This window comes from Diadema antillarum, unplaced genomic scaffold (genome assembly GCF_040938485.1).
Source record: "Diadema antillarum isolate AM-2024a unplaced genomic scaffold, OU_Dant_1.0 seq00000156_RagTag, whole genome shotgun sequence".
NCBI lineage: Eukaryota > Metazoa > Echinodermata > Echinoidea > Diadematoida > Diadematidae > Diadema > Diadema antillarum.
The window spans coordinates 845,464-870,084 of record NW_027271228.1 but is presented as its reverse complement, the minus strand read 5'-3'; the positions used below and the strand labels follow the sequence as shown (position 1 = coordinate 870,084).

The 24,621-nt window shown below is 38.9% G+C and overlaps 1 protein-coding gene across 1 annotated transcript; it reads right to left on the bottom strand.

The window, feature by feature from the left end:
- Window positions 1–18,059, bottom strand: LOC139727834 (solute carrier family 25 member 32-like). The gene is made up of 8 exons (XM_071638807.1): window positions 17,938–18,059; window positions 10,587–10,768; window positions 9,334–9,484; window positions 6,396–6,481; window positions 5,119–5,294; window positions 4,289–4,402; window positions 1,085–1,230; window positions 1–124 (listed from the first exon to the last, which is right to left on the bottom strand). The coding sequence occupies exons 2-8, from the start codon at window positions 10,723–10,725 to the stop codon at window positions 1–3; spliced, it is 936 nt and encodes a 311-aa protein (XP_071494908.1). The 5' UTR covers window positions 10,726–10,768; window positions 17,938–18,059.
- Between the last annotated feature and the right edge of the window lie 6,562 nt (window positions 18,060–24,621).

The following is a 24,621-nucleotide window of genomic DNA, read 5'->3' as shown; positions in this document are numbered from 1 at the left end:
TCATCGTTTTGGCAGGAGGGCATGGGAGATTTTCTCGTAGACGACGAATGTGATGCAGGTGGCTGGTGTCACGCGCAGGAGGTTAGGGAGCAGTCCCTTGTAGAATCCGCGCCAACCTTCACCCCTTCAGCAGGAAAAACGATACAAACGCATTACTAGACGAAATTAATGTTTCACTTCTTGGGAGCTCATACGGCACTTTGGGAATAAATAAAAAGACAAAATAGTATAATGCTTTACTTTTTCTGAAAAAGAAGCCATTTGAGAGAAAGGACAAACTGAGAAATCGTCTAAAATCACCATGCTGATATTAAGTGAGTTACTGTATACGCCATATATTTAGCAAGTCTAAAAAGTCTAAATTTTAATGAATCGGAACTTCCTGACAATTTCGCAAGTGGTTAAATTCGCGATCGTGGAGTCCTGTACCCAATGGAAAAATGTATACGCTTATGTCATATTCACTGTGTGATCACAGTCAATATTTTCATGTGTCTTTAATTTCGCGAATAGCACGTGACTTGCAAAAATAAAAACCTCACGAAATATTTGGCGTTAACAGTATGACATGCTGAATATTTGTGATACATGTATAAAGAAAATAGAAATATCATGCTCACAATATCTAGTTTCACAAACTAATACCTAGCCTCACTTTCGTTATGACAGTGGAGTGATGGAGTGATCTTAAATTTGATGAGTAATATGAACGACAGATTAGATATGCTTCATATCTGTGCTTCTCAACCGGTGGATGGAGCACGGCCACATCGATAGGCCGCAAAGCTCCAGCAAAGTGAGCTGAAATGTCAGCCAAAAATGAAATATGAAAGATTTGTATTAAATCTAACTGGGCATAAAAAATTAAAAAATAAAAAAACCTGTAGGAGCCAAAGTGGCCTTCGGGTTGAAAAAGGTTGAGAAGCACAGCCTTTTATCATTATGACAAAACTGGTGGAAATGAACAGGATATGCTTTGGTGGAAGCATCATGACTTTTGGGTTAACAGTATTTCTTCATACTATTGAGTTTTTCAGCTTAGGAGTTTCCTCACAACAGAATCTGCTAATGGTACTTGACTTACTTGTAGGTGGTTTTGACGGTCCCAAGGACACTATTATACTTTGCATGTTGGTCCTGCAGCCTAGACCGTACCACTTGATATGGGTAGGTGGTCACCACTGCAAACATCTTGGAAAGAGCTGCAAATGTGATGTACTCCATGGCTCCCTTTAGAAAAAATAAATACAACACAAACATGAGACTCATCATTATTATTTTACTTTAAAATTGTAATTACACATATGAGACTAGGTGGAATCTCATTTTTTTTAATAGACAGATAAGATGCATTACCATCTACATACTCACTAGAGAACTTACTTTCTAAAGTGTTTAATCTTAAAGGGCTGAAGGAATGGAATCCACAGATAGATAAATAGACAGACAGACAGACAGTTAGATAGTTAGATAGATAGATAGATAGATAGATAGACAGATACACATACAGACAGATAAACAGATAGAAACAACAATATGTATAATAGATGGATGGATGGACAGAGAGTAAGGAGGGTGGACACTGGATGGATAGATGGATGGATAGAATCTGTGGAAGGATAGATGGATGGATGGATATATGGATGGATGGTAGGTAGCTTGATATCGAGGTGTCTTTGAAACCTTGCACAGAAAATGTCATTTCATACTCATCCTGAGAGTATGAGCAATCTGTGAAATAATTAGAGTCTGCATGTTAGCAAAACTGTAACAGAACTACTGCAGAGTTGATTGTATTTCATGACACCATCAGTCAAATTGGAAGTTATGGGTGGGGAATAGATATCAAACTTTACAGAGTGCTATCATATATTGTACAGTGGCAGATCCAGAGAGGGGAGCACCGGGTGCGTGCCCCCTCTGTATTTTTGGTCAAAACAAAAGAAATAAAAAGAAAAAATGTGGGGGGTACATGCGCCCCCCTTTAATTTTGTAAAGGCGCCTCCCATTTATGAAATTCATTGATCTGCCCCTGCTGTATACACCATACATTTTGTGGGGAGTTTATTTTCGCAAATTTTGCGAGCTGGGTGCTGATCACAAATTAAAAACACACTAAAATATCAACTCCGATCCAGACATGAATCTGATGTCATGGACATAGCTCCCCCTTCATGACTGTACTCCACAATCACAAATTTGTCTACTCTCAAAATTGTTGGGAAGTTCCAATTTGTGAAAAGTTAGACTTGCTAAATATATGGAGATACAGTAGGATTATTTCATTATGAGGGTACGTAGTCAAAACAAGCTATGTTCATCAAGAATTGTAGACAAGACTGTATCACACACACAAGAAAAAAAATCAACCTGAAATAAAACAGCTACATATATCATCATTTCTGAAGGCACACTCTTTCTCTAGAAAGCAATGTTTGGTCAATGGCTTAAAACTCTTTTTTCCCACTATAAATGGTGACCGTTACATGACAGAAATTAAGTTGCTCAAGGGTAAGACGTAGAAGGCAATATCCATGTCTCACAGCCATGATATTGATTGCACCTCCTTGATGAATACTGGTACAGTGAAACCCCGTTATAACGAGTTCGGTTATAATGAGGAACCGCTTATAACGAGGTGATCGCGTCAGTCCCATTTTCCTTTGCGTGTAAACCTATGGCAGAACGAATCGGTTATAACGAGGACAATTTCTGTGCATCATGATGAAGAAAAACATAAGCAATTTGATCGGATATAACGAGCTTCCATTTTCTTGAGTTGCTGCTTTCAAACGCACGCGACAAACGAAACATTGAAAACCGAATTTAGCTATCCAAGTCTCTTTCCCGCTTTGCAGAGTACCGTTCCTTCCATGTTTTCTTCTAAACCACGCGATAAGACACTGATATACCTTCCAATGTTCCTTTAAGTTACTGAATTCGATTTTCTTTTTCTCGAGATACGTGTGCGTGATATTACGTCAGACCACACCGCAACGAGAAAAAAAAAAAAACGCATTCAAAAACTTTTCATGTAGCGACACTCGTGGCCAAAAATGGACAATTAGAATGCGCGTGCAACTCATCACTATGTCCTTTCTATTTTTAGTTCCGACTTCCAGTTGTTTTGCTGGCTGATAAATATGAGTGTATATGATTGAAGCCGAAATAATTAATGAATTCATAGCGATCCCCGCCGGATGAAAGTAGCGTAAAAATAGTTGAATAATGCATGTTAATCTACTTTCAATTGAGTCAGTGTTCAGAAAAAGAAAAACATGCATTTAACAGTTTGAATAGACCTGGGTTTGTTCATTATCAAGTAACACTGCAATTCACTAATTTGCGTAAAAAGGATCAGAACCTTCCAAATTCAATCCTGTCACATATTTTTCAAGAACGGATGTACAAAACACGAAGAAATATTCAGAGGAAAATAAACAACGCATTTTAAATCCCTTCAGGCTCAACGATCACACATTGTATAAGATAACAGCCATGACAGCCGAAATGATTCATGAAATCATCGCATTCCCGCTGGGCACCAACAGGTACAGATTTGCGTAAAAAGGATCACAACCTTCCACATTCAATCCTGTCACATATTTTTCAAGAATGGATGTACAAAACGCGAAGAGATTTTTGGAATAAAATAAAGAAGGTTCGGACGAAACGATCATACACTGTATAGGATTACAGCCGAAATGATTCATGAAAGCATCGCATTCCCGCTGGGCACCAACAGCGTAAAATACCTCGCAAGTTACGGTAAACAAAGTATGTACAATACTGTATGTTACTCTATTTGGTGTTTAGAAAAACTTAACAAGCGCATTTTATACAATCTGATTTTGTTCATTGTAATTTTACAAGGCATTCTACAAATTCTTTCAGAATGGTTCAATACAAGAGGAAGAGATAGGTGTAGAAAGAATCACGAATATGATTCTGCCGAGTAGGACTACTTCTACGTATGTGCAACTATTATGCTAAGAGATATTTGGAAGAAAAATAAAGACTTACTAGTAACGCATTTCAACCTCTACTTTTTTCATCTTATTTGTATCAATTCACTAATAATTTCCCTTAACTCTCTCATAATTGTGTAATAACAACGCAAAGGATGTTCCTAAGTTTGATTGATGGGTATATGACATCATGCTTATGTTTGTCTTTGTTTTTGATGCGTACGGTTATAACGAGGTACCGGTTATAACGAGGTGATATCGCTGGTCCCACAGACCTCGTTATAACAGGGTTTCACTGTTTAAAAGGATTCATATCTTACCAGCTGTCCGTTCGGTGGAAGGTTCATGTGGCTATTGTACGTCTTCTTCAGCTCCTCATATGCCATGAACTGAAGTGCCCCATGAGACACACCAAAGATACCGGGGATCATACCCTGTTCAAAGAAAGAAATGTGTTACTATATATCTAATTCTGACATATATACTACCTAACAATGCAAGTTTTTTCTGTCTGCATACACAATATTATCCAATGTGCAACGGATTCAATCACTGGACATGATTCGTGGAAGCCGCTTTCTAGCTGCATTACTTTGATGCTCACATGCACATTAGGCTGTATAGTACTATGCTATCTGTGCATGCACTTTGTTTTTAGCAGCAAAAAATAAATAAATAAATAAATAAATGAAATAAAAAATGTGGGGCATGGCATAGAATGTCTTAAAGATAAAACTGTAATGTCAAATCACTACAAAAAATGAACAATAATAATGAGCACTTTCTTAACTATTCTGGTGTCCCATGACATACACTGTAATTGACTGATGCATTGATAATATCACACACTTTGAGTTATGATTTCTTCTTCTGTTTTTTTTTTTTAATGATGCACCATGTAACTGACTTATCAGCTGCTACCAACTCTAGCTTTATGTACAAGTTCAATAAAAATTATAGCATGTCTCCAGACTGTCAATATTTCCTGTCATTCTCACAAGGGCTCATCCATTCTAATCATCTGCAAGAACTGTCTCCATTTCCCATTTTTGCACCTGTGCTCTGAGCTATATAATGCTAAACTATTTCACTATTCTCTGAACAGTGTGGTGTAAAGTACATGTACATACTGTAGCTCTACGACACTTACCTTATACAGGCCACGGAAGCCTTCGTACCGGTAGATCTTTGTGAGGGCGTCCCACATGCCTCGATACACTGTCCCTTTGTTTTCCTTTACCCCTCCCTTGTCGAGTCCATCGTACTGCAGGCACAGCCGAGTCTTCACCACCCAGATGGGATTGGTCATACACAGCGTCAAAACACCTTTTTGAAATATGAAACACATGGATATTTCATTAAAGAACATTGAAGAAGGGAGGTTCTCATATAAAAAATAATATCTCCCAGAATTCCTGTAGATTTTCGCAGCTTTCATGTCCATGCATAACTTGAGAAAAAAAAACAACAATATTAAGTTACATAGATTTTCTGAAAATGCATTCTCATAATAAGATATTGAGCGTGGGGAAAGGCCTATGTCACATGACCTAAAAAAGAGAGAGTAAGAGTTAAAAAAAAAAAAAAAATCTCATATTCACATGGCTCCTATTCACAGCACACTCTTATTGTGTGCATCTGTGATGTATGATGAAATCTATCAAAAGGGATGAATTTACTACTCTACTATTTTTCTGCAATAAGCATATTGGCTATTTTGTCTTCAATATCAATCAATATATTGAGAAGTAATCTACATGACTGTATACATAGATTTTTCAAATATTAAATTTATGTATTCTATATTAATTAATTTATGCTAATTTATGCAAAAATCATTTTTTGCCTATAAATAAAAAAAAAAGCTCCAAGACTTCCAATTTTTGGTGAATACATTCTTTTCAATGTCCTTAACAATAATATTGAAGCAAAAATTCGGATTCATAATTATTTCTTATGTATTTCTTTGTTTTTTTTTTCTTTTTGTTTTTTTTTTTCATCAGAATTTGTCACAGAAACTTTTTAAAGCATAATCAGGCTGAAATAAATCATTATCAGCCATTGAAAGTAAAAATATTTATTATTATGTGAATTAATTGCAAAAACACAATTTACATTGGATTTGTACACAAAATCTTGTTTTTGACCAATTTTTAGGTCGACAAATTTTTTTCAAAGGGGAGTGGCTTCAAAACGGTATGCCCGGTAGCAACAAATTTGGTCTCAAAAGTTCCGCGATACTTGAAAGAAAAAAGTCATAAAATTTTGCGCCGAGAGCATTATGCATTGCGGAATAATCACGTGAAACGTTGGGGGGGGGGCCAAAATGGCCTCCCCCAGTGTGAATAGTGTTAAGTCAATAGCTGTGTAGTAAACAATGTTGGACAAAACAAGGCCAATTTTCCTCAGTTTTATGAGGACTCCTACCTGATTGGGCAGCGGCTAGCATGTGATGTCCAGCACCAAGAGGTACCGTGCTGTCCCCCTGCATGTAAGCCTTGATAGCATTGTAACTATGGCAACAAGACAGAGAGATGTACACTGCTAAGTTATCGATGCAAATATTCTTTTCTCTCAACAAGGCTCTGTAGTAGCTCATTTCTAATACATTTCTTACACCAATCTTTATTTAAAATGTACACTGGTGTACACACATGCTACAGAGGGGAGGGGGTAGCACTACTTGGTTTTGTTAGTTAAAGTTTCTCTCTCCATGATTTTTTTTTACCTACTGATCCTTTCAAACTGCATGTCACTTATTGAAACTTGAGTCAATAGTTGTTTTTATATTCCACATACGGTACTAAGAATCTTTCTATAGGATTGGTCAAGAGCTGATCACATGATAAAGCGTAGTTTTGCCCATCACATCACCTGAGAAGAAAAGTTTGTTACACTCTATGTTGATAGTCCATTTTGTTTTGCTGATCTCTTCAGTCCATACAGTCCTAACGCGAGATGAGTACGCGCGAAATAAAAGTGCGTTGCACTGTGGACTATCATTTAACTAGGTCACTTGATAGTCCACAGTGCAACGCACTTTCACTTCGGTGGCGCGCACTAGCAAATTCATTGTTTTGTCATCTACGCGCACACGTCTAAAGTAAACTACGTAGCCTAAGCCCTAAGGATACCTAAAGACAGCTAAAACGGTTTCAGATGTGGAATAAAATGGGAATTTCTAGGACCCTAGATGGGGAATATAAAGCAAATAATCAACTTTTAGTTTCAGGCAATGAGACAAACTATCACTTCCTCGGCGATCTGAATGTGTACGTTATCTTTCCTCAGCTGCGCTTCAGAAAGATAGCTACACTGTACATCCAGATTGCCTCGGAAGTAATAGTTTGTCCCATCACCTTCACCAACATTGATTATTTGCTTACTATTCTCTATTTCCAATTCAGTTATCTTATCCTGTAAAATTTAAGGCTGCCAAAGTTTGGCTGGTGGAGTAAGCTTAAAGGGGAAGTCCGGACGATTATCAGCCGTTTCGTGTGTAAAGAACAATATTTCATGAACCTATTACCCTTTTCCCGACGAGAAAAGACCATCAGATACATTTACTATGATTTTTTTTTTTTTTAAATAAGGTAATTCTTCATGTTCGAATCCGTCGCGAGCAGCCCTTCATACTATCTGTCCCAGGATGCATTGCGCGTGACGTATCAGGCGCAGTTTCCTCAGCTGAGAGCACCGCGAGCGAAGCCCAGCTACGCATCGATCTCCCATTGCACTGCTGACTGCGGGCGGTATCTGCATGCCTGCATAGGTGTGCCTTGTCGGCGCTACTGCAGGAGACCGTACGTACACCGATTTAGGAGTGCTGTTGCCAAACGATGTATTCCTTTATTCAAATAATCTTCATTATATATCTATATAAAATCTTCAAAGATTAATGTAAAATAGTTGTAATGCTATAACATTTTCGTTTAAATTGAAATATGTATGTATTATAATACTGCCGTACTTATTAGTGTCCACCCCATCACTTACAATGCATTAGCTGTTGTCGGGCTGTTCAGGCATACATTTACGTCTGCTGCTGCCAAGTGCTATCACAATCCGCGATCGTTTTTTCGACTTCTGAGTGTGAACAATCTGAAATCAGTCTGTCAATGTCAGAATTATTGCCTCTTTTGTTGTCCGAGACTGTTGAAAAGTGTGTCTGACGGTGATAAAATACGACAGTATACATGTAACTTGAACCGCGGAAGAAACGCCAGCGCCAGCTTGGTACCGCCGCCGCGCCGCGCCGGTAACTACGACCAGCAGCCCAATACACACAGCGTAATGGGGCTGCGTGTTGTAGCATTCAGGATCATGATAAGGTAGTATCGTGGATAAATATCAATTTAAAATCGAAATATTTCTTCAATTTGAAGACTTACTAGTAAAGTTGAAGTATTGACAACACCCTAACACTTGACACGTCGGCATTTTTTAATGAAGCAATAGATCATGCCGCGTGCATCCGCTGTGTGGTCAGAGACTGTTGAGCGGTACGCTACTACCGCTTGCTTGGCCCGTATCACCGTTGCTCAAGCAGGGCTCCCCCAAGCCAGCTGACGCTCCAAGCAAAAAGCAATGTGAGGATGATACGTCACGCTGTCACGTGATCTTTCTCGCCGGCGTACAGAAATCGAACGGTTACGATTCAAAATTAGTGATGCTAAAAAATCGATTGTGGCGAGTTGGGAGGGTCTTTTTCAATGAAACTTAGTCATTATGGTCCTTGATTTATGTAGATTTTGGTTAATTTTTTTTTCAAAATCGTCCGGACTTCTCCTTTAAATGCATTTTATGCAGAACAAATTTTCACAAGAGGTCTTGAGTCCTGGAATACAATATGTGCTTCAGGCTCAGCAAAGCTGTCATTGGGTCCCCTCCCCCCCTTTTGACATATTGAAGGCATGTGTTCTCACAGCTTATAAACCAAACCATATAATATAACGAATGACTAGAGTTCTTAAGAACATAATGAATGCTCCCATCTCAGGGTTTCAAATGCTTTTATGCACTCAGCCTTGTCTTGCGACTTCTAACCTTGATCACTAAAATTTAAAACCCTTCATATAAACACTCTGCATGTTTCCTCCCCTGCCAGTATTCAAAAATATTGCACACACACACACACACACATACACACATATTGTTTCACTGGTAGATACACATCTGATCGTCAATCATATAATCTCAAGCACAACATATGTCCTACACTATAACAGTTATACCTGTTAACATGATGATAACTGAACTTCTCCTACCTCCTTACACACTCACACACTTAATAATTCTTACTCACTGTACTAACAGTTAATACCCTCTTATTCTCACACATTGCAAATCGCGGATATTTACTCACAAAAAGAAGTAGAAGCCCCATGATGCCCCAGCGCCCCACACATTTGGCATGACGCCTTGGTACAGTCCCAAGACACCGCGCTGCTGGACGATACTACGACAGGCATGGACCAAGCCATTGTAGGTTGGCCGACTCTGGAGACCATCACTCACTGGACAGAAGAGAATTCAGGTAACACCAATAAAAGCACCAATGAAAAAGACTGACAAACCACTGTAAAAGTAATGAAAGGTGAAAATTATCAAATGTAAAAGTGGGAATTTTCTTGCATTTCATGCAACATGAAACTATTGCAAAAATAAAAGCGCACAATTTTCTTTTGCTTGTTAAATGTAAAACTACTTTATATTTTGAGTCTGCAGAATCAAAAGAACTTGAAATTCATCTTTTTATACTTGGCCGAGCATGAAAAATTACTGGCACAAAAATTACCCACTTTTACAGTACTATGAAGGTATTCAAAGGGTAGACACCTCCACAGCTCAGTTTCCCAAATAACACACAACTTCTGAAATATGCATCTGTTGCTCTAGATGGTGATTGGGTACACCATCAAAATCAAACCTCCTATTTCATGTCCCACTTCTGACCTTCCCTGAGAAAGATGACCTAAGCCATAAAATCCTTTGCATAAAGTTTCTTATAGTATAGACAAACAACCAAACCATCAAACACATACTGGCAAACATAAAGTCTTTGGTGGAGGTGAAAATCATTGCAAATAATTTGTGGATGGGGAAGCACTCAAGTATTTCACTTTAATTTCATTTCATTTCATTTTCATTTCACTGATGCTGGCAAACATAATGTCTTTGGTGGAGGTGATCATTTCATTTCATTTCATTTCACTTCACTTCATGTCATTTGATTTCATTTTTTTTTTTCATTTCCAACAACACAAAAAGCATACAGACAGAGGTCATATAAGAAAGTTTTTCCATATCAATTAGACAGCTTAAGTGTAACTTTGATTTAAAGTGCTCTTTACATGATCTTTGATAACTCACCTTCAGTTTTGGTAATTCCTAACAAGCTTTCACTGGCTGGCAGGCTACTTTCAACACAAATTCCCGCAAGAGAGACATCTACAGTAAATAAACTTCACTACCGGTAGTTTTTGTTCTACAGAATGTGCAGAATCCTATTTTATCATTATTATTATTATTATTATTATTATTATTATTATTATTATTATTGTTATTATTGCATTAATATACATTTAGCAGACAGTTAGCAACAAATAAATGTCTAACCTTGAAAGCGAATCTTGATGAGATCCAGAGGGTGGAGTACAAGGGTCGACAGCACACCACCACTGATGCCTGCCACAAGGTGTTCATACTTGAGTTGGGAGAAGAGAGATGCCGCCTGCTTCTGGATGTCTGCAGCCATGTTGAATCAGAGATGTTGCTCCTGTCACTGCTTGGGTTCCTGTCTGATTTGTGGCAATAAAAACAGACCAAAGAGAAGCGATACAGTAAAACAGAATCTGCTCCAAGATTGACAAAATGTCTTGAACAGAATACTTTCAAAGTAGCCCTCTGGAGACTGATAAAAGGCATACTTGTCATCCTGATAATATTCATTTATAAATGTACATTTCAAACCATAAAATAGCTCTGACTGGAAAGGTCATTTAAGACTGAAAAAAAAGAACATAAAAGTCTCTGCTGTACGAGTCACCTTTTGTCAACTGAATAAAGGACTGCTCCTGTATGTGTGTGTGCCTGTTACAGAACTGACACTTGATCTGAATGATTTCTTTTCAAAGTTTACAGGGCTATGTTGTTTTTATTTCTTCCAGCTAAACAAACCGATACCTGGCAAGAGCTAACACAATGATAACACTGAAGCTGGCTTACTCATGTAACAGTGAGAGAACAGGTTTCAAAGTGCCGAGATAGAAGTCTGCAGTTCCAAAAATTGCCAAAGGTCAATAATGGTGCCATAAAGTGATCATATTATAAGCCATATCCCCTGACAGTCTGGAGGTGACATTGAACCACTTTAAGCTGGTTCAATAGCCACTCTACGGTAAATGCAAACACACTTCTTTTGGTGGTCTCAATGATCCTCTTTAGTGCTGACATTGCAAAAAAAAAAAAAAGATGAACAGTCAAGACTACTGTAAAAGTGGAAATTTTCGCAGTGTTGAAATTTTCACGCATTTCGCGCAACCAGAAACTAGCACGAAAATAAAAGCACGCAAATATTTTTGCTTGCCATATGTTCCTGTGCGTGATGTCTTGATTCCGCGGAATTAAAAACACGCGAAACTCTTCTGACCTGGCCAGGCGCGAAAAACTAGTCGCGCGAAAATATCCACTTTTACAGTAAACCAAAATTGTGATTCATAACACTCTAGCGGTATTTTCATTCATACAGGACCAAGTTTGCTGCCACCATGAGCATTATATACATGAAGGCTGTATACACCCAAAGGGGGAACAGACAAAACATTTATATTGATGATTCAAAGAGGTATTGATATGTCTACCTCATGATCTGCCAAGCCCAAAGTGACCTCAGCAACGTAAAAACAGAATCAAATGCAAAGGTATGTCATCATACACACTTGCCCTCATAGGTTAATGGTAAGTTCTCCAAAATGCTTTGGCTTGTTTGTTGCCACTCTTTGATATGACAATATAAATGGTTTATATCTCACTGCACATGATAAGTAATACAGTGCACTTCCATTGTAACAAACACAGTTATAACAAAATTCTGGTTACAACAAAGTTAAAATTCAGAACCCAACATTGTCCGCTTGAGGGTTTTTGTCTGTTTGTTTATTTACTTATTTATTCAGTTATAACAAAATTTCAATACAAACAATGAAAGAAAACTGCTGGTCCTGGGGACTTCATTATAACAGCAGTCCACTGCACACAGTATAATATAAGACCTCTAGTCCAGAAATGAATGTAAATACAATTGTTCATGCAACACTGCTATTGCTACATGATGATGTGCAAAATTAAGTCTGTATATCAGTAATTTGCTGTTCAAGCAATCATTTTAGTTCCAACTTTAGTTCAGTTAATGTTCATATTTCTAAAAACTAAACAATACAGTGGTATGAATCACAAATCCCTGCATTCACAGTGGTCCCCATGATGCATGGACTAATGTGAACACAGGAAAATATATGCACCAAAAGATTTAATTCACAAAAGAAATAGACAGTAAAGAATTACACTTCAATGATCATGGGCTGATATTGTAGATGTTAAGAGGCAGAAAAACGTAAAGGAGACCAAAGAAAAAAAGCTAAAGCTTGTAGGAATCACAGGTTTCAAAGGAAATACAACTTAGTTCTTATCATCTGTAACGATGCAGAGATAAATCTGACCAAAACGAATACTCTAAGATTGCATTAGAACAGCTTTAGGTTAACATTCTGAAAAAGGGCAAATTTTTTATATGGGTTGATTAAAAAATGGTGCCTCATTTTTTTTTTTTTTTTTTGGGGGGGTATACTACATGTAAATGACAAGATTTTTTTTTAAATGAAGAAATGACAATGAAACGAAAACAAACTTAGTTTGTCACTTTTTCTCTATCTCTTCTCTACTCTCTTTCTCTTTCTCTCTCCTTCTGATCTCTCCCTCTTTGACTCACTTGAAGACTTATCCTTGCTTCAACACCTGTAAATGTAAGCTATGAAAGAAGGGAAAGAGAAAATAATTTTTGAACGCTCAAATTTGGGAATCAAACCGGGGATGTGCTGATTATATAGGCTGACTCTCCCACAACACACCTGCAGGAGATTGACAGTGAAGCAGACTTGTATGTAGCTTGACTGTATTATGCAATCACCACATGGCACTACAATGTATAATTTACAAACTTTCTTCAGAGTGGCTGCCAGCCATCTGACTTTCATTGTTCTCCATAATAGATGCAGTCTTGGCCAGTTAGCTTTCTGTCTAGCACAGCTTGGACCTCTTCTAGATTAGCCATTTATGAATTGGAATGTTCCTCTAGGCATCAGATGCATGAAATACATGCCTAAAATTCAAACCCTAGAAGGTTAGGGGGGTTACAGTCATGTCCCCGGAGTCCACATTACCCTAGGACATTTGGGTCAGCATTACCCTAGGACTCTAGGGTTTGCATTACCCTAGGACACTGATATCAATGTTACCCTAACCTTAAACTCTAATCCTCACCCTGAAGTCACTAAAATCTAGTCTGATTTTTAAATCCTGACCAAAACATCTCATCTTCTGTGAAATACACTGTATAACCTTGATGTTGACGGTTTGCATTTTGGTCACAGCCAATTTGTCTTTTAGTTGTGGCGCGTTACCTAGTTACGAGTTAGCTGTAGGAATTTGCTGCCATGATCGAGGCTTGAGCTGAGCCACATACGTGCACACTTGAGCCTTACATCACACACATACCACTAGCTCGCAGGGTTATTTCACAAGGTGTTCATCTAGTTCTTGGGACTATACAATTTGCTAGCAATTAGTAACACAGAGACTCCAACCCCAAGCACCTGCTGATCTGGAGATTCTCCCGCCCGAAACCCCTAGCAAACGGGAGACTCCAAGTTTATGTGTGTGAAGCGCGAAGTTCCTAGGATTCTAGATGTTCTCTGGTGCTATCTAAGGCTTATTTTTTCAACATACGATGGAAATAAGTAAGAAATCCTTTCCACCGGGAGACACAGAGCCAGGGCGGGAGAAATCGAATCTCAAACGGGAGAACGGGAGATTGTGCAAAAATAGGCTTTCGGCGGGAGATCTCCCGTCGAAAACGGGAGAGTTGGAGTCTCTGGTAACATCAGAATTCATTGTTTTTATCATGAGAACAGTTGCATCAGTATGAAATCTGGAGGAAACTTTGGACGTAGTAAACCATACGGACCTAATTTTTTTCATTTATCACTTACACTTCAGACAATAAATCAGCTGTTGTTTCTAAGTGTAAAGTACACACAACAACTAGGATTAATCAATAGAAGATTAGCCCTACCTGCAAGTGCAGCTGAATGATCTAAAGGGTATGTAACTTTTACTAAATTATCTTACATTTCAAAAGTCTTTAATAATTTCTCTATTTTCAGTTTTAAATATATTTTATCACTAAATGTATTTCATCACTATATTTTCTTTTCAATACCAGCGAGGGGTACATGAGTATATGGAACTCTTGCCACATGAATATAAAACACAACTTCTGTTTCCCATGTAAAGCCCAGTAACTAATCTACAAATCATTTTTTTTTTAATTTTTGGATCCTAAAGTCATTTTCAGCAATCTTTACTTTAACTTAATTTTAGATGTATCCAAGGCAAGCTGTTTTACATGATGGTTATGCACTTGTCAATGTAATGACTCACCCCACTACCCCCGGACATGGGTGCGTCATTTCCTCGTTTGGTCCGTCAAATTTGTGACCCAGGTGTTCGTCATTTTACCAGCTTTGTCCGTCAAATTTTTGACTGAGGGGTGCGTCAAAATCCCATCATTGTCGGTCAAAATTTTGACCGAGGGGTGCGTCATGGTACGTCACTTGGCTATGGAAAATAACACGCATTTTTGCACGCTGGATACACGTACCGCGAGTGAAATTACAGTGAGCGCTTTCCCGCGGCAAGTGAAAATCAAAGTCGGGAAGCGTTTTGGAATAAGAGGAAAAAATGCTTGCCAGAATCTGGCAAGCAAAGAATTTAAAAGCCTCCCTTTCTCCTTACATTTTCCCTCCAACAAACCCATGAAATCATGCATACTCAATCTCAAACCAGGGACTGTTCAGCGATGTAACAACTTAGTTCAATCTTTCCTGTCGAAACGGCAGCAGAAGAACTGCTTGCCGCATGCAATTTTCTGCTCGCGGGACAGCCCGACCAGCTGGCCAGACGCGCGCGCGACGCTGTTAGCTGTGCGAATCTCTACGTACCGCGACTTGGCTGTAGTTACGTAGTACTCGAGCGGGAATATGAATGCCGTGGCGTGGTGTGTACCTACCTACCTGCGCTGCAGCAGTATGCATCCACCGCACTAGCAATGGCCGCGCACACACAGCGCATTCTGCACACATGTGATTGTCATGTATGGATTGCATGCACAGAATACATACTACTGTTCGGAATATCGTAGCAGCAGCGTGATGTACGGTGAATGACAATACGGTGCTTACATGGTAAGGGAAACTTGCCGAAACTTTTACAAATTATGTGTACGAACCAAAAGAAAATGAAATTGCTTGAATAAAACGTATGCAAAAATCGTTTCAGTATTTACGGGGGTGCGTCAAATGTACCGAGGATGTCCGTCAAAAAAGTGACCGAGGTGTGCGTCACTTTCAACGTGTTGTCCGTCAAAAAAGTGACTGTGGTGTTCGTCACTTGCAGCGTTATGTCCGTCAAAAAAGTGACTGTGGTGTCCGTCAAAAACCCGTGTGGTCAGTCAAAAAATGACCATGACGCACCCATGTCCAGGGGTAGTGGGGTGCGTCATTACATTGACAAGTGCATTACAGATTCAAAAGGATCATCACAAATATTCACTCTAGGCTCCCTTAATCTATCGTAATACGTGTACCCTGAGTGATAGATAATCCACAGAGTAAAAATAATAACTGGAATCTTTTTCTCAAATTGTTTGTAGTGTGAAACAGATCTCCAATCTGTACTACTAAGCCTAACCCAACCAGACGCCGTGCACAGAATACAGCGACTGGGCCAGGTATAGTTATACTATGATTGGATTGGATATCTGCTCCAATCACGAACACAATCTGTTCTTATTGATGGCCAGGAGAGCAAGGAATCCCCTGTTACATCAGGAGTCCCTCAAGGATGTGTCTTGGGGCCCCTGCTATTCCGTATCTTCATCAACGTCATGCCGGACTGTATCTCAAGTTCATCTGTCAGATTATACGCTAATGATAGTGTGGTTTACAGGCACATTTAGCGCCCGCTTACCGTTTGGGCGCTTTCTCTGGAATCATCCCGCGACGCGACGTCGCGTCGCATCACATCACGCATCCAGCACATACCAGTCTGGTATGTGCTGGATGCATGATGTGTCGCGGGATGATTCCAGAAAAAGCGCCCAAACGGCGGAATCGTGGGCGGAATTGACGAAGAAAGTGAACTCGTCATACCTACAAAGTGATTATTTTGCTAACAAACTGGAGTATGTCATCTACCCACCTACTCTATCAGCGTGGAATAGTAATTTGGAATATATGGACAAGATCAGGTTAGTACTGATTTAATTTTTCTCGTTACGAATTTGTGTAAAAAGATGTCAGACTTCAGGGTTCAGCTTCACAAGGCTGATTCGTGCGCGGAGAGGTGAGAGCCGCAGAAAAAAGCATTAAAAATATTTAGTCGGATCAGGCCGCTAGGTGCGGCAGTGTTGCATTGTGCGAACGCGCTGGCGCCCGTGTTCTGATGGGCGCTCTGCATCGGTTGATTAAAACTCGATTTTTGAAAAAAAAAAAACAGACAGGATTTTTTCTTCTTTTCATCATGGATAGTGCGTGGACATGGTGTGTAACAAAAAATCACCGTGCAAAGTTGCGACAATTTATACGTCAGATGTGAGATGAATAAGAAGTGAATGGGGGGCCTCATGAGGCGTTCCCCAGGGGGCCTCATGAGGCGGGGGGGAGGTCCTCATGAGGAGGGACAGTCCTCGTACGCGGGGGCGGTCCTCATGAGCAAGTGTCCCGGACTGATGCGATTTTGCACCGCGCAAAAAGACAACTTTTTGAGAGGGTTATGTTTGAAGCATATTTTCTAAAAACTGGAGTGAACAATTGACATTAGTTGGCTGAATTCGTAATTTCCAGGAGTCTGTGAATAAGTGATGTTATTTTTAGCCGAAATTTCATCCTCTGTTACGAGTACGGAATTCAAAGCCACGAAAAAAAGCGTCCGGTAATTGGATGTACCACTCCACTACCCTAACTGCGACAGCCGCCACACGCAGTGTGGCGGCTGCGCCGTGCTCCCATTTCAGATCTTCATGTTGAACAAACGGGTGCCTTTGCGGCGCTATATTTCCTTAAATTTTCAACAGAAACTAGTAGACATTCTAGTAGTACTAGGAATACTTACATGGGTCGATGAAACCTAAATGACTATCATCGGCGACTGTTTGAGGCATTTCATTGCTTGTGATGCACAAAATGATGTCTTATAAGCAGCTCACCGATGTTCACAGAATTCACAATCACTCGCACGAGCACACAGAATAGGGGAGCTCTCACATTAGCGAAACTGGGGGGAAGCCGCCAGGACCGCGCCTGGCGGCGCGGTCTCCCGGGCTATCCACTAGTGGCACTACCCTAGCCCGACCAGACGCTGTTAACAGTGTTAGTAACAGACACAGCGACTGGGCTGTGTATAGTTACACGGTCCTACATAGCATTAGTACTGTATTTAGAAAGGCTGCCATTTAGAAATCTAACGACAGTAACGTTACGTCGTGGAATTAGACGGTCTACATTATGTGAGCAGAGTACCTTGTATCTTGAGGTGACGCGTGATTGAATATATGGGACTACGGTGCAACACATTGATGTCCAGTCGTGTCATGTCGATATGCTGCTACGTAGATCGACTGCTTTCGACTTACCATTTCATGCTTCTTGCAAGCATATTACGCGTGATGATTGTCGTGCTAGAACACTTCGTACAGCTCAGCGACGTCGTATCAGATAACGCTCAACAAACAGTCAAGCACTCACATGCCTGCGATCCGATTGTGCGGTCACTCATTCAGAGATCACTTGATTGCGTCATACTGAGCATAATCCTCTGGGAGCTACGGAGCTCCGTAGTAGCAGTGAGTGGCACATGGTGGAGTGGGGCTCAATGGCCAATGTGGACGGATCTCCGGCGTGTTTTTTTTTAGACGACACAGATTGGGGACCCTAACCCTAACATTGGGGACCCTAACCCTAAACCTAACCCTAATCCTAACCCTAACCATCAAACCCTAACCCTAATCCTAACCCTAACCATCAAACCCTAACCCTAACCCTTACCCTAACCCCGGAACCCTAACCCTAACCCTAACCCTAACCCTAACCCTAACCCTAACCCTAACCCCGGGACGCTCCGTATACACAGTTACACACTGTGGGAGCGTCCTGAGTCAATAGAGTGCTATATCGGTAAGCTTGAAAAACATACACAGTCTGTCACAGATTTTCGCACCTCCGTAAGTTTCGAATATCACGAGGAAAAAACGTACTTTTATAGTATACATAAGATTCTTATCTAATTAATACCCTTCGTTCACCTTGTTCTTGTTCACACTGGTCCAATGATCTTGAAAAAACGTTTTTTTCACGGCCATATACGGGTCCGTAGTCCTAGCTCCCCATCCCATTCACCATTTTCGAAATCAGTATGCAGTACACTGCGCACGTAAATATTCATGTGCTGGCGGAGTCGCAATGCGTTTAGCCTTCTGACAAGGCCTGCGCGCGCGCACCCACCCAGAAAGCAACGCAATATACAGCGAGAGGGTTTGCCAACAGTATGATAAAGCCTTGCCACAAAGCTACACGACTTGATGGCCAGCGCATGCGCACAAATCTCAAATCCATTGACCGTATAAGATGTAGTTCTCCCGAGTTCCTCTCGACCGAGTCGCATTTAACTCATCAAACCGAGCAGAAAGGGACTATTGCCAGAACCAAAAGTTGAACGCAGTCAGTCTTCAACATTACATCTTCACCTGTAAGTCTTCATATTGCAGAATTTTTGCGATTTCATATTGATTTTTAGGCGCTACACTTCGCCTGTCATGATCATGTCTGCTACAATGCGCAGCCCCAACACTGCGTGTTGGGGCTGGTCGCAGTTACCCTAACCCTAACCCCAACCCCAACCCCAACCCCAACCCCAACCCCAACCCCAACCCCAACCCCAACCCCAACCCCAACCCCTACCCCAACCCTAACCCTAACCCTTTTGCCCTAACCCTAAACCCTAACCCAACGTTTTTCCCATAGGTTTAATACGCGCCATGCCCCAATCTGTGCCGTCTTTAAAAAAAAAAAAAAACGCATCCGGGAAGAGGCAAGCACGTTTAGGGGGTACGTACTGGGAAAAATTACGATACCAAATCTCCCATCCTGCATACTCACCCCTTCCCCCGAGAATGCTTTGGAATTCATAATGCTATATAGTTTGCATTCTCAGGCCCTGAAACGGAGCCCTGCAAGGGATAGGCACGAAATCACTTTTACTTTTGTAATGTTCTAAGGCGAGGTGTTTGCATTTTATTTTGATTTATTCTCCCGCAGAAGACTTATACTAAATGTTTCTTTTATGATGGTTGATTGTTTACATGAACGTTGTTTGGAACGCACACTTAGTCGGCGACATAAAAATTTTATTATGTATCCCGGATTTGTGTGAAAAAGTAAGGCAAATATCACCCTCAAAAGAGAAAACAAGAAGTAAAAAGGAAGTGGAAGTGAAATGCGTACAATGCAATAACAGCCTCATTTCCCCTTCCCATCATTTTCAGTTATATCATCGAGTCTATATTGCAGATTATATTAATCCTTGACCAAGTTCTATGTCCTTGGAGCAGACATGTAACAACTTGTTTGTTTGCAATTCGATTTTTTTTTCTATATTATCACAAATTTGTGAAAAAAAAAATCATTTCAGTTATCACCAACACTCTAAATTCCCAGTCAACCAACAAAACGTACTACATAATGTGCACACGCCCGCAACCACCGTCTCAAGCAGCGTTCACGAATGAAATACAGTAAACAGTAAACGAGGCAATTTCTCTTTGTTAAAGCAATGATTTGCCATTAGCGTACATTTACTAGAAAAGCAGCACTTGACATCTATGTTGCTGGTTACCAAAATGCTGATTAGAATACCATACACAGTAAGAACATGCTTGAATCCTGCAAAATATATATAATTATTTCTCTTCAACAGTATTTCGTTTTGAAAGGTAAAGAACCTCAGTCTCCATTTGTGGACATCTAAAAACAAACAAAAAAATCCATCTGAAAGTAATCTTCTTAAATGATTAAAAGCATTAGAAAAGAATGAGTCCTCAGTGAAAATGTCTTTCATGAACAAATCTCTGTGACATACATCCAAAGAGTTTGAAAAACAATACAAATTGCGCTGACTGCATTAACTGCATTGATAGCCTCAATTTTTTTAATGTGACATATACTATAATGTGTCCAGCATCACAAACGTTACACCAGTTAGAAAAACAAAATGTTTTCTTTAAGCAATACTTCAATATCTCTATCTTTTTAACAATTTGTGGTTACATATCCTAGCTAATTATGACTGTACGTTGTTGCATTGAACTTTCGTCAATGTACAACTAAATTAGAATGGTGACTGCCAAATTTTTACAAATCTACTTTTAGTCTGATATTATTTTTGTGTTCTGCAGACCAGTGTGATAAGATATCTGTACTGAATACTCGTCTCTCAGTGAAGAAAAAAAATCACCTCTCGAAAATGCATGGGTGTTTCCCTCTAATACTTTCCCTCATTCCAAGTACCAGAATACATTGCTGGGGCCCTGAATAGCTAACATATATTACAGTATTACCAACATCATGACAATTATGGCACATGTGAAAGAAACCTGGCAAAACATACATCTTGACCAGTACATTTTCTTTTCACTATACTTCTTGTACTTGGCGTTTGGATTGAAACATTTTACTTATGTTCGTTCCTTTAAGCGACATACTATTCTTTTATATCTTAAACTAGAAAAGAAAAAAAAAACATGCTCTATGCTATTTCCCTTCGGATTCACCAACTGTTACTTTGTGAAATTTTCTTTTTAAGCACTTCAACGTGCAGTTTTCTTTTTTTTTCTGACTAACATGTCACATATTTTCCTCCATCTGATGAAGAAAGGCAAAGTTCACTTCCCTTTTGTTGCCCCCCATAAAAACAAAAACAAAAGACTAGCATTCCAATCTGACAGGATTAAAATGTTGGCGTTTGGGCTTCAAAGGAAATAACAGGATCAATTTCCATGAACTACTTATGCGGCTTGTAACTCTGAGTCTCAAAGGCATGGTATAGTTTTGGTTGAGATGGAGATTCAGACTTTAACTTTTTGCAAGCAAATAAAAACAACTTATGAAATATGAAAGAGCATCAAATTCTTCGAGTAATTTGAAGTTTGTTTGATTACAGTTCTTGGTTTTGAAACGGCCGAGAATTTTTTTTTTAAAGTGACACTGAATGATAATAATTAGAAGTGGGTGCCACCTTTATTAGGACCTCTTTGTTTTTGTACATCTCAGCCTTTTCAAAACCAATTTTTAACAAATAAATTTGGAATTCCTCTTGGTATTGTTTAATCTTTAATATTTCATAACAGGGTTCTCATTATTTTACAAAATCTCCATCTCAGCCCCCATCTCAACCAAAAGTAGACCATCCCTCATCCCTTTAATGCTGCCATCAAAATTGGAAGTAGATCTACATCAAATCATATTGTAAATGCTCTTTGCCAAGTAGTGTTGTGCACATTTTGATATCAGGCCTTGTTTAACTCATCACTAAGGGGAAAAAAAGAAAAAAAAAGATTAGAAAAGAAGCATTTAATCTGGATTAATAAAAATGTCTAATATATGCACATGTCTTTTATATATTCAACTTCTATAATAGTCCTGAAAGCACATTGTGATTTTATTTGAGAAGTTTAGATGGATGCATTCCACATGTAAGTTCAGGTTCTGATGACATCCTTCATACGGAATCTGGATGCGGACCGGATAGCCTGGCAGGGTTGTTTCTGGAGAGAGACACAGAGAGAGAGAGAAAGAATGGTGTATCTGTCTTTATTTGATGAGGAAAGTGACATGGGCATTTTAATCTTTGGTGAAGACACAGTGACATATACGCTAATAAAGACATACGGTTACTTGATTTCCTCTACAGTGTATATGTAGTGTTTCCTTGAAACTGTAAAGTATATTATTTTATACAGTAGATCCTAATTGTAGCAATTTAACCGTGAGTACACGATGAAATATAATATGTAGGAAACTTTCATGATCCAAATATCCAATTCTTTCCATTAAGCTTTTTATTCCATTCAGAAGAATTTCAAGGTAGTGCTTGCCTGATACTGCAACTGGATACATTCAACACTTTCGTGCATATAATGTCCCCGTGACCTTTCACATCAATACCCTCATAACTAATCAAAGTCAAATTGCTTAGAGGTTATGGTAACTTTGCCATCCGAAGGTAAATATAATGTCATGGTAGCAATGCTCTACAGTCAATAAAAATCAGGGTTTTCCTGTAATTTACAATCAGCAGCAAAATCACAACAATAACTAAAATGCTACTTGTACAAGGCTCAGCAGGTAATCATCTCTTCTGTATAAAACCAAAGTTGAAGATGATCTGCTGAGTAAATGTTAAGTTATTGCAAGATGAGAATAGGACAGATGTGCGTGTGAATGGATGACTGCAACGACATAAAAACTCCTGCAACCATCTTTGACAGAGGCTAAAAAAAAATAATCAGCGTTAATTCATGTAAATCTTCGTTGTTGGAGTGATTGACTACATGCATATGCAGTACTGCATTCATTTAGCAAAACATGCGTTAATTTTCTGCCCAATGAACGATCGACAGTCAAAAATTTGGTCAAGATGTCAAAGGCTTGACAAAATATTCCAACATATTTGGGGTTTACATTTTACATGTATTATTGCTTACCTCCCATATTTCCTTTCGAAATAGAGTACAGGATGCACAGATTAGAAGTTGGTAGTCAGGACATCTGTCTCTTTCTTTTTTTCTCTCTCTCTCTTGTCCGTAGTTGGCTGTGGTTTGTAGGGTCCATTTTGTCCACTTTGTGCTAATTCTGGTCGAAAATACAATTAACAAAAACTTAAATAAGTTATCATTTTTATGAGTGAAACAGGATAATCATACTGCAACAAAAAACAAACACATTCATCATGAATTAGAATTAATCATCATGATCTCATGAATCCCTTAGTATGAGATTTTGGATCTTCAGGTCACTGTCAACATTAATTTGTCTTACATGCAATACATTAATCATGTCATTGTTATTATCATCTTTGATGCTCTAAAGCCATATCTTACTGAAAATGAATTATGGAGGATGGAAGTCATCTTGACACCTGTAATTCCTGTACACAAATATTTGATTGTATCATGCTCTCATTTGTATGTGGATTAGGATATGATTTCCTTGCATAAATCGGTTTGTATTCATGAGATGATATTCCTAATTTCAAATCGTTGACACTTACTTGTGAGCTGGAAAGGGCATTCACATCGCAGTCAAGACATCTTTCTATCTCCCCCTCACTCTAGTGGATGTGATCTCAAACTCAGCATGTCCATTTGTTGCTGACACCTTGATAAAAATAAAGAACAATACATCACAGCATATCACCCTTACGTCATACTTAATGCAACATAATAACAATGGAAAGTTAATTGATCTGTGACTACAGACGTATTTTCATATGTGCACACATTAAACACTTGTGTCAATTGACATGGTTGAGAAATATTTCATTACATATATCTTGATTACATTTATGTTTGATTTTTATATGATCTCATCTTCAGTAGATAGAATACCGTTCTTTCATATGATCCTCTACAATAGAACATGCAATGAATTTACAAGAAAACAAGAATACACATTTGATAATAGATTTGCTCCCCTTCTTATATAAATGGAGATACACGTGTATAAGATTATTCTCCTCTCTTTGTTTGCAAAGTACTTGTACACTGCATTGTAATGCAACTGTCAAAGTGAAAACATGCTTGTTACAATTTATTCAAATGGAATAGGAATATTTGATACTCAATGCATTTAGATTTGGCATTATTTTCAACTGGACACAGAAGTGATACATTTGATAATCAAACACTTAGTAAGTTAGTATTTAAAAGATATTTCAAATTAGACCGCTATTTAAGACATCTACCGTTTCTTACCTTCTGGTTGTTCTGCACTTTGTTGCAGGTAGAAAGAGCTCAGTCTTTACAATTAGATTTTGGCAAGTCAGGATAGGCCTATGTCTCTCTCTCTTTGGTGAAGTTTGAAGACAAGACTCAGTCTGTCCACTTGTTGGTACATCTAGCTGAAAACAGAAATCAACATGACTCAAATATTTTTTTCATCTTTAAAGCAGAGCATTATAAGCTAACAGTGAACAAAAAATAAAATCAATTTGAAATTTGATTGTTTTGAAAAGGTGAGATGCTTGAAGAACTGAAGTAAACGTG

What these genes read in the sequence shown, in the direction of transcription:
- LOC139727834 (XM_071638807.1), bottom strand. Translation starts at nt 10,725, where the DNA reads ATGGCTGCAGACATCCAGAAGCAGGCGGCATCTCTCTTCTCCCAACTC. An exon ending in GCTAGCCGCTGCCCAATCAG is followed by an intron (nt 5,295 to 6,395) that starts GTAGGAGTCCTC and finishes TATTTCAAAAAG; the next exon opens with GTGTTTTGACGCTGTGTATG. An exon ending in ACCGTCAAAACCACCTACAA is followed by an intron (nt 125 to 1,084) that starts GTAAGTCAAGTA and finishes TTCCTGCTGAAG; the next exon opens with GGGTGAAGGTTGGCGCGGAT.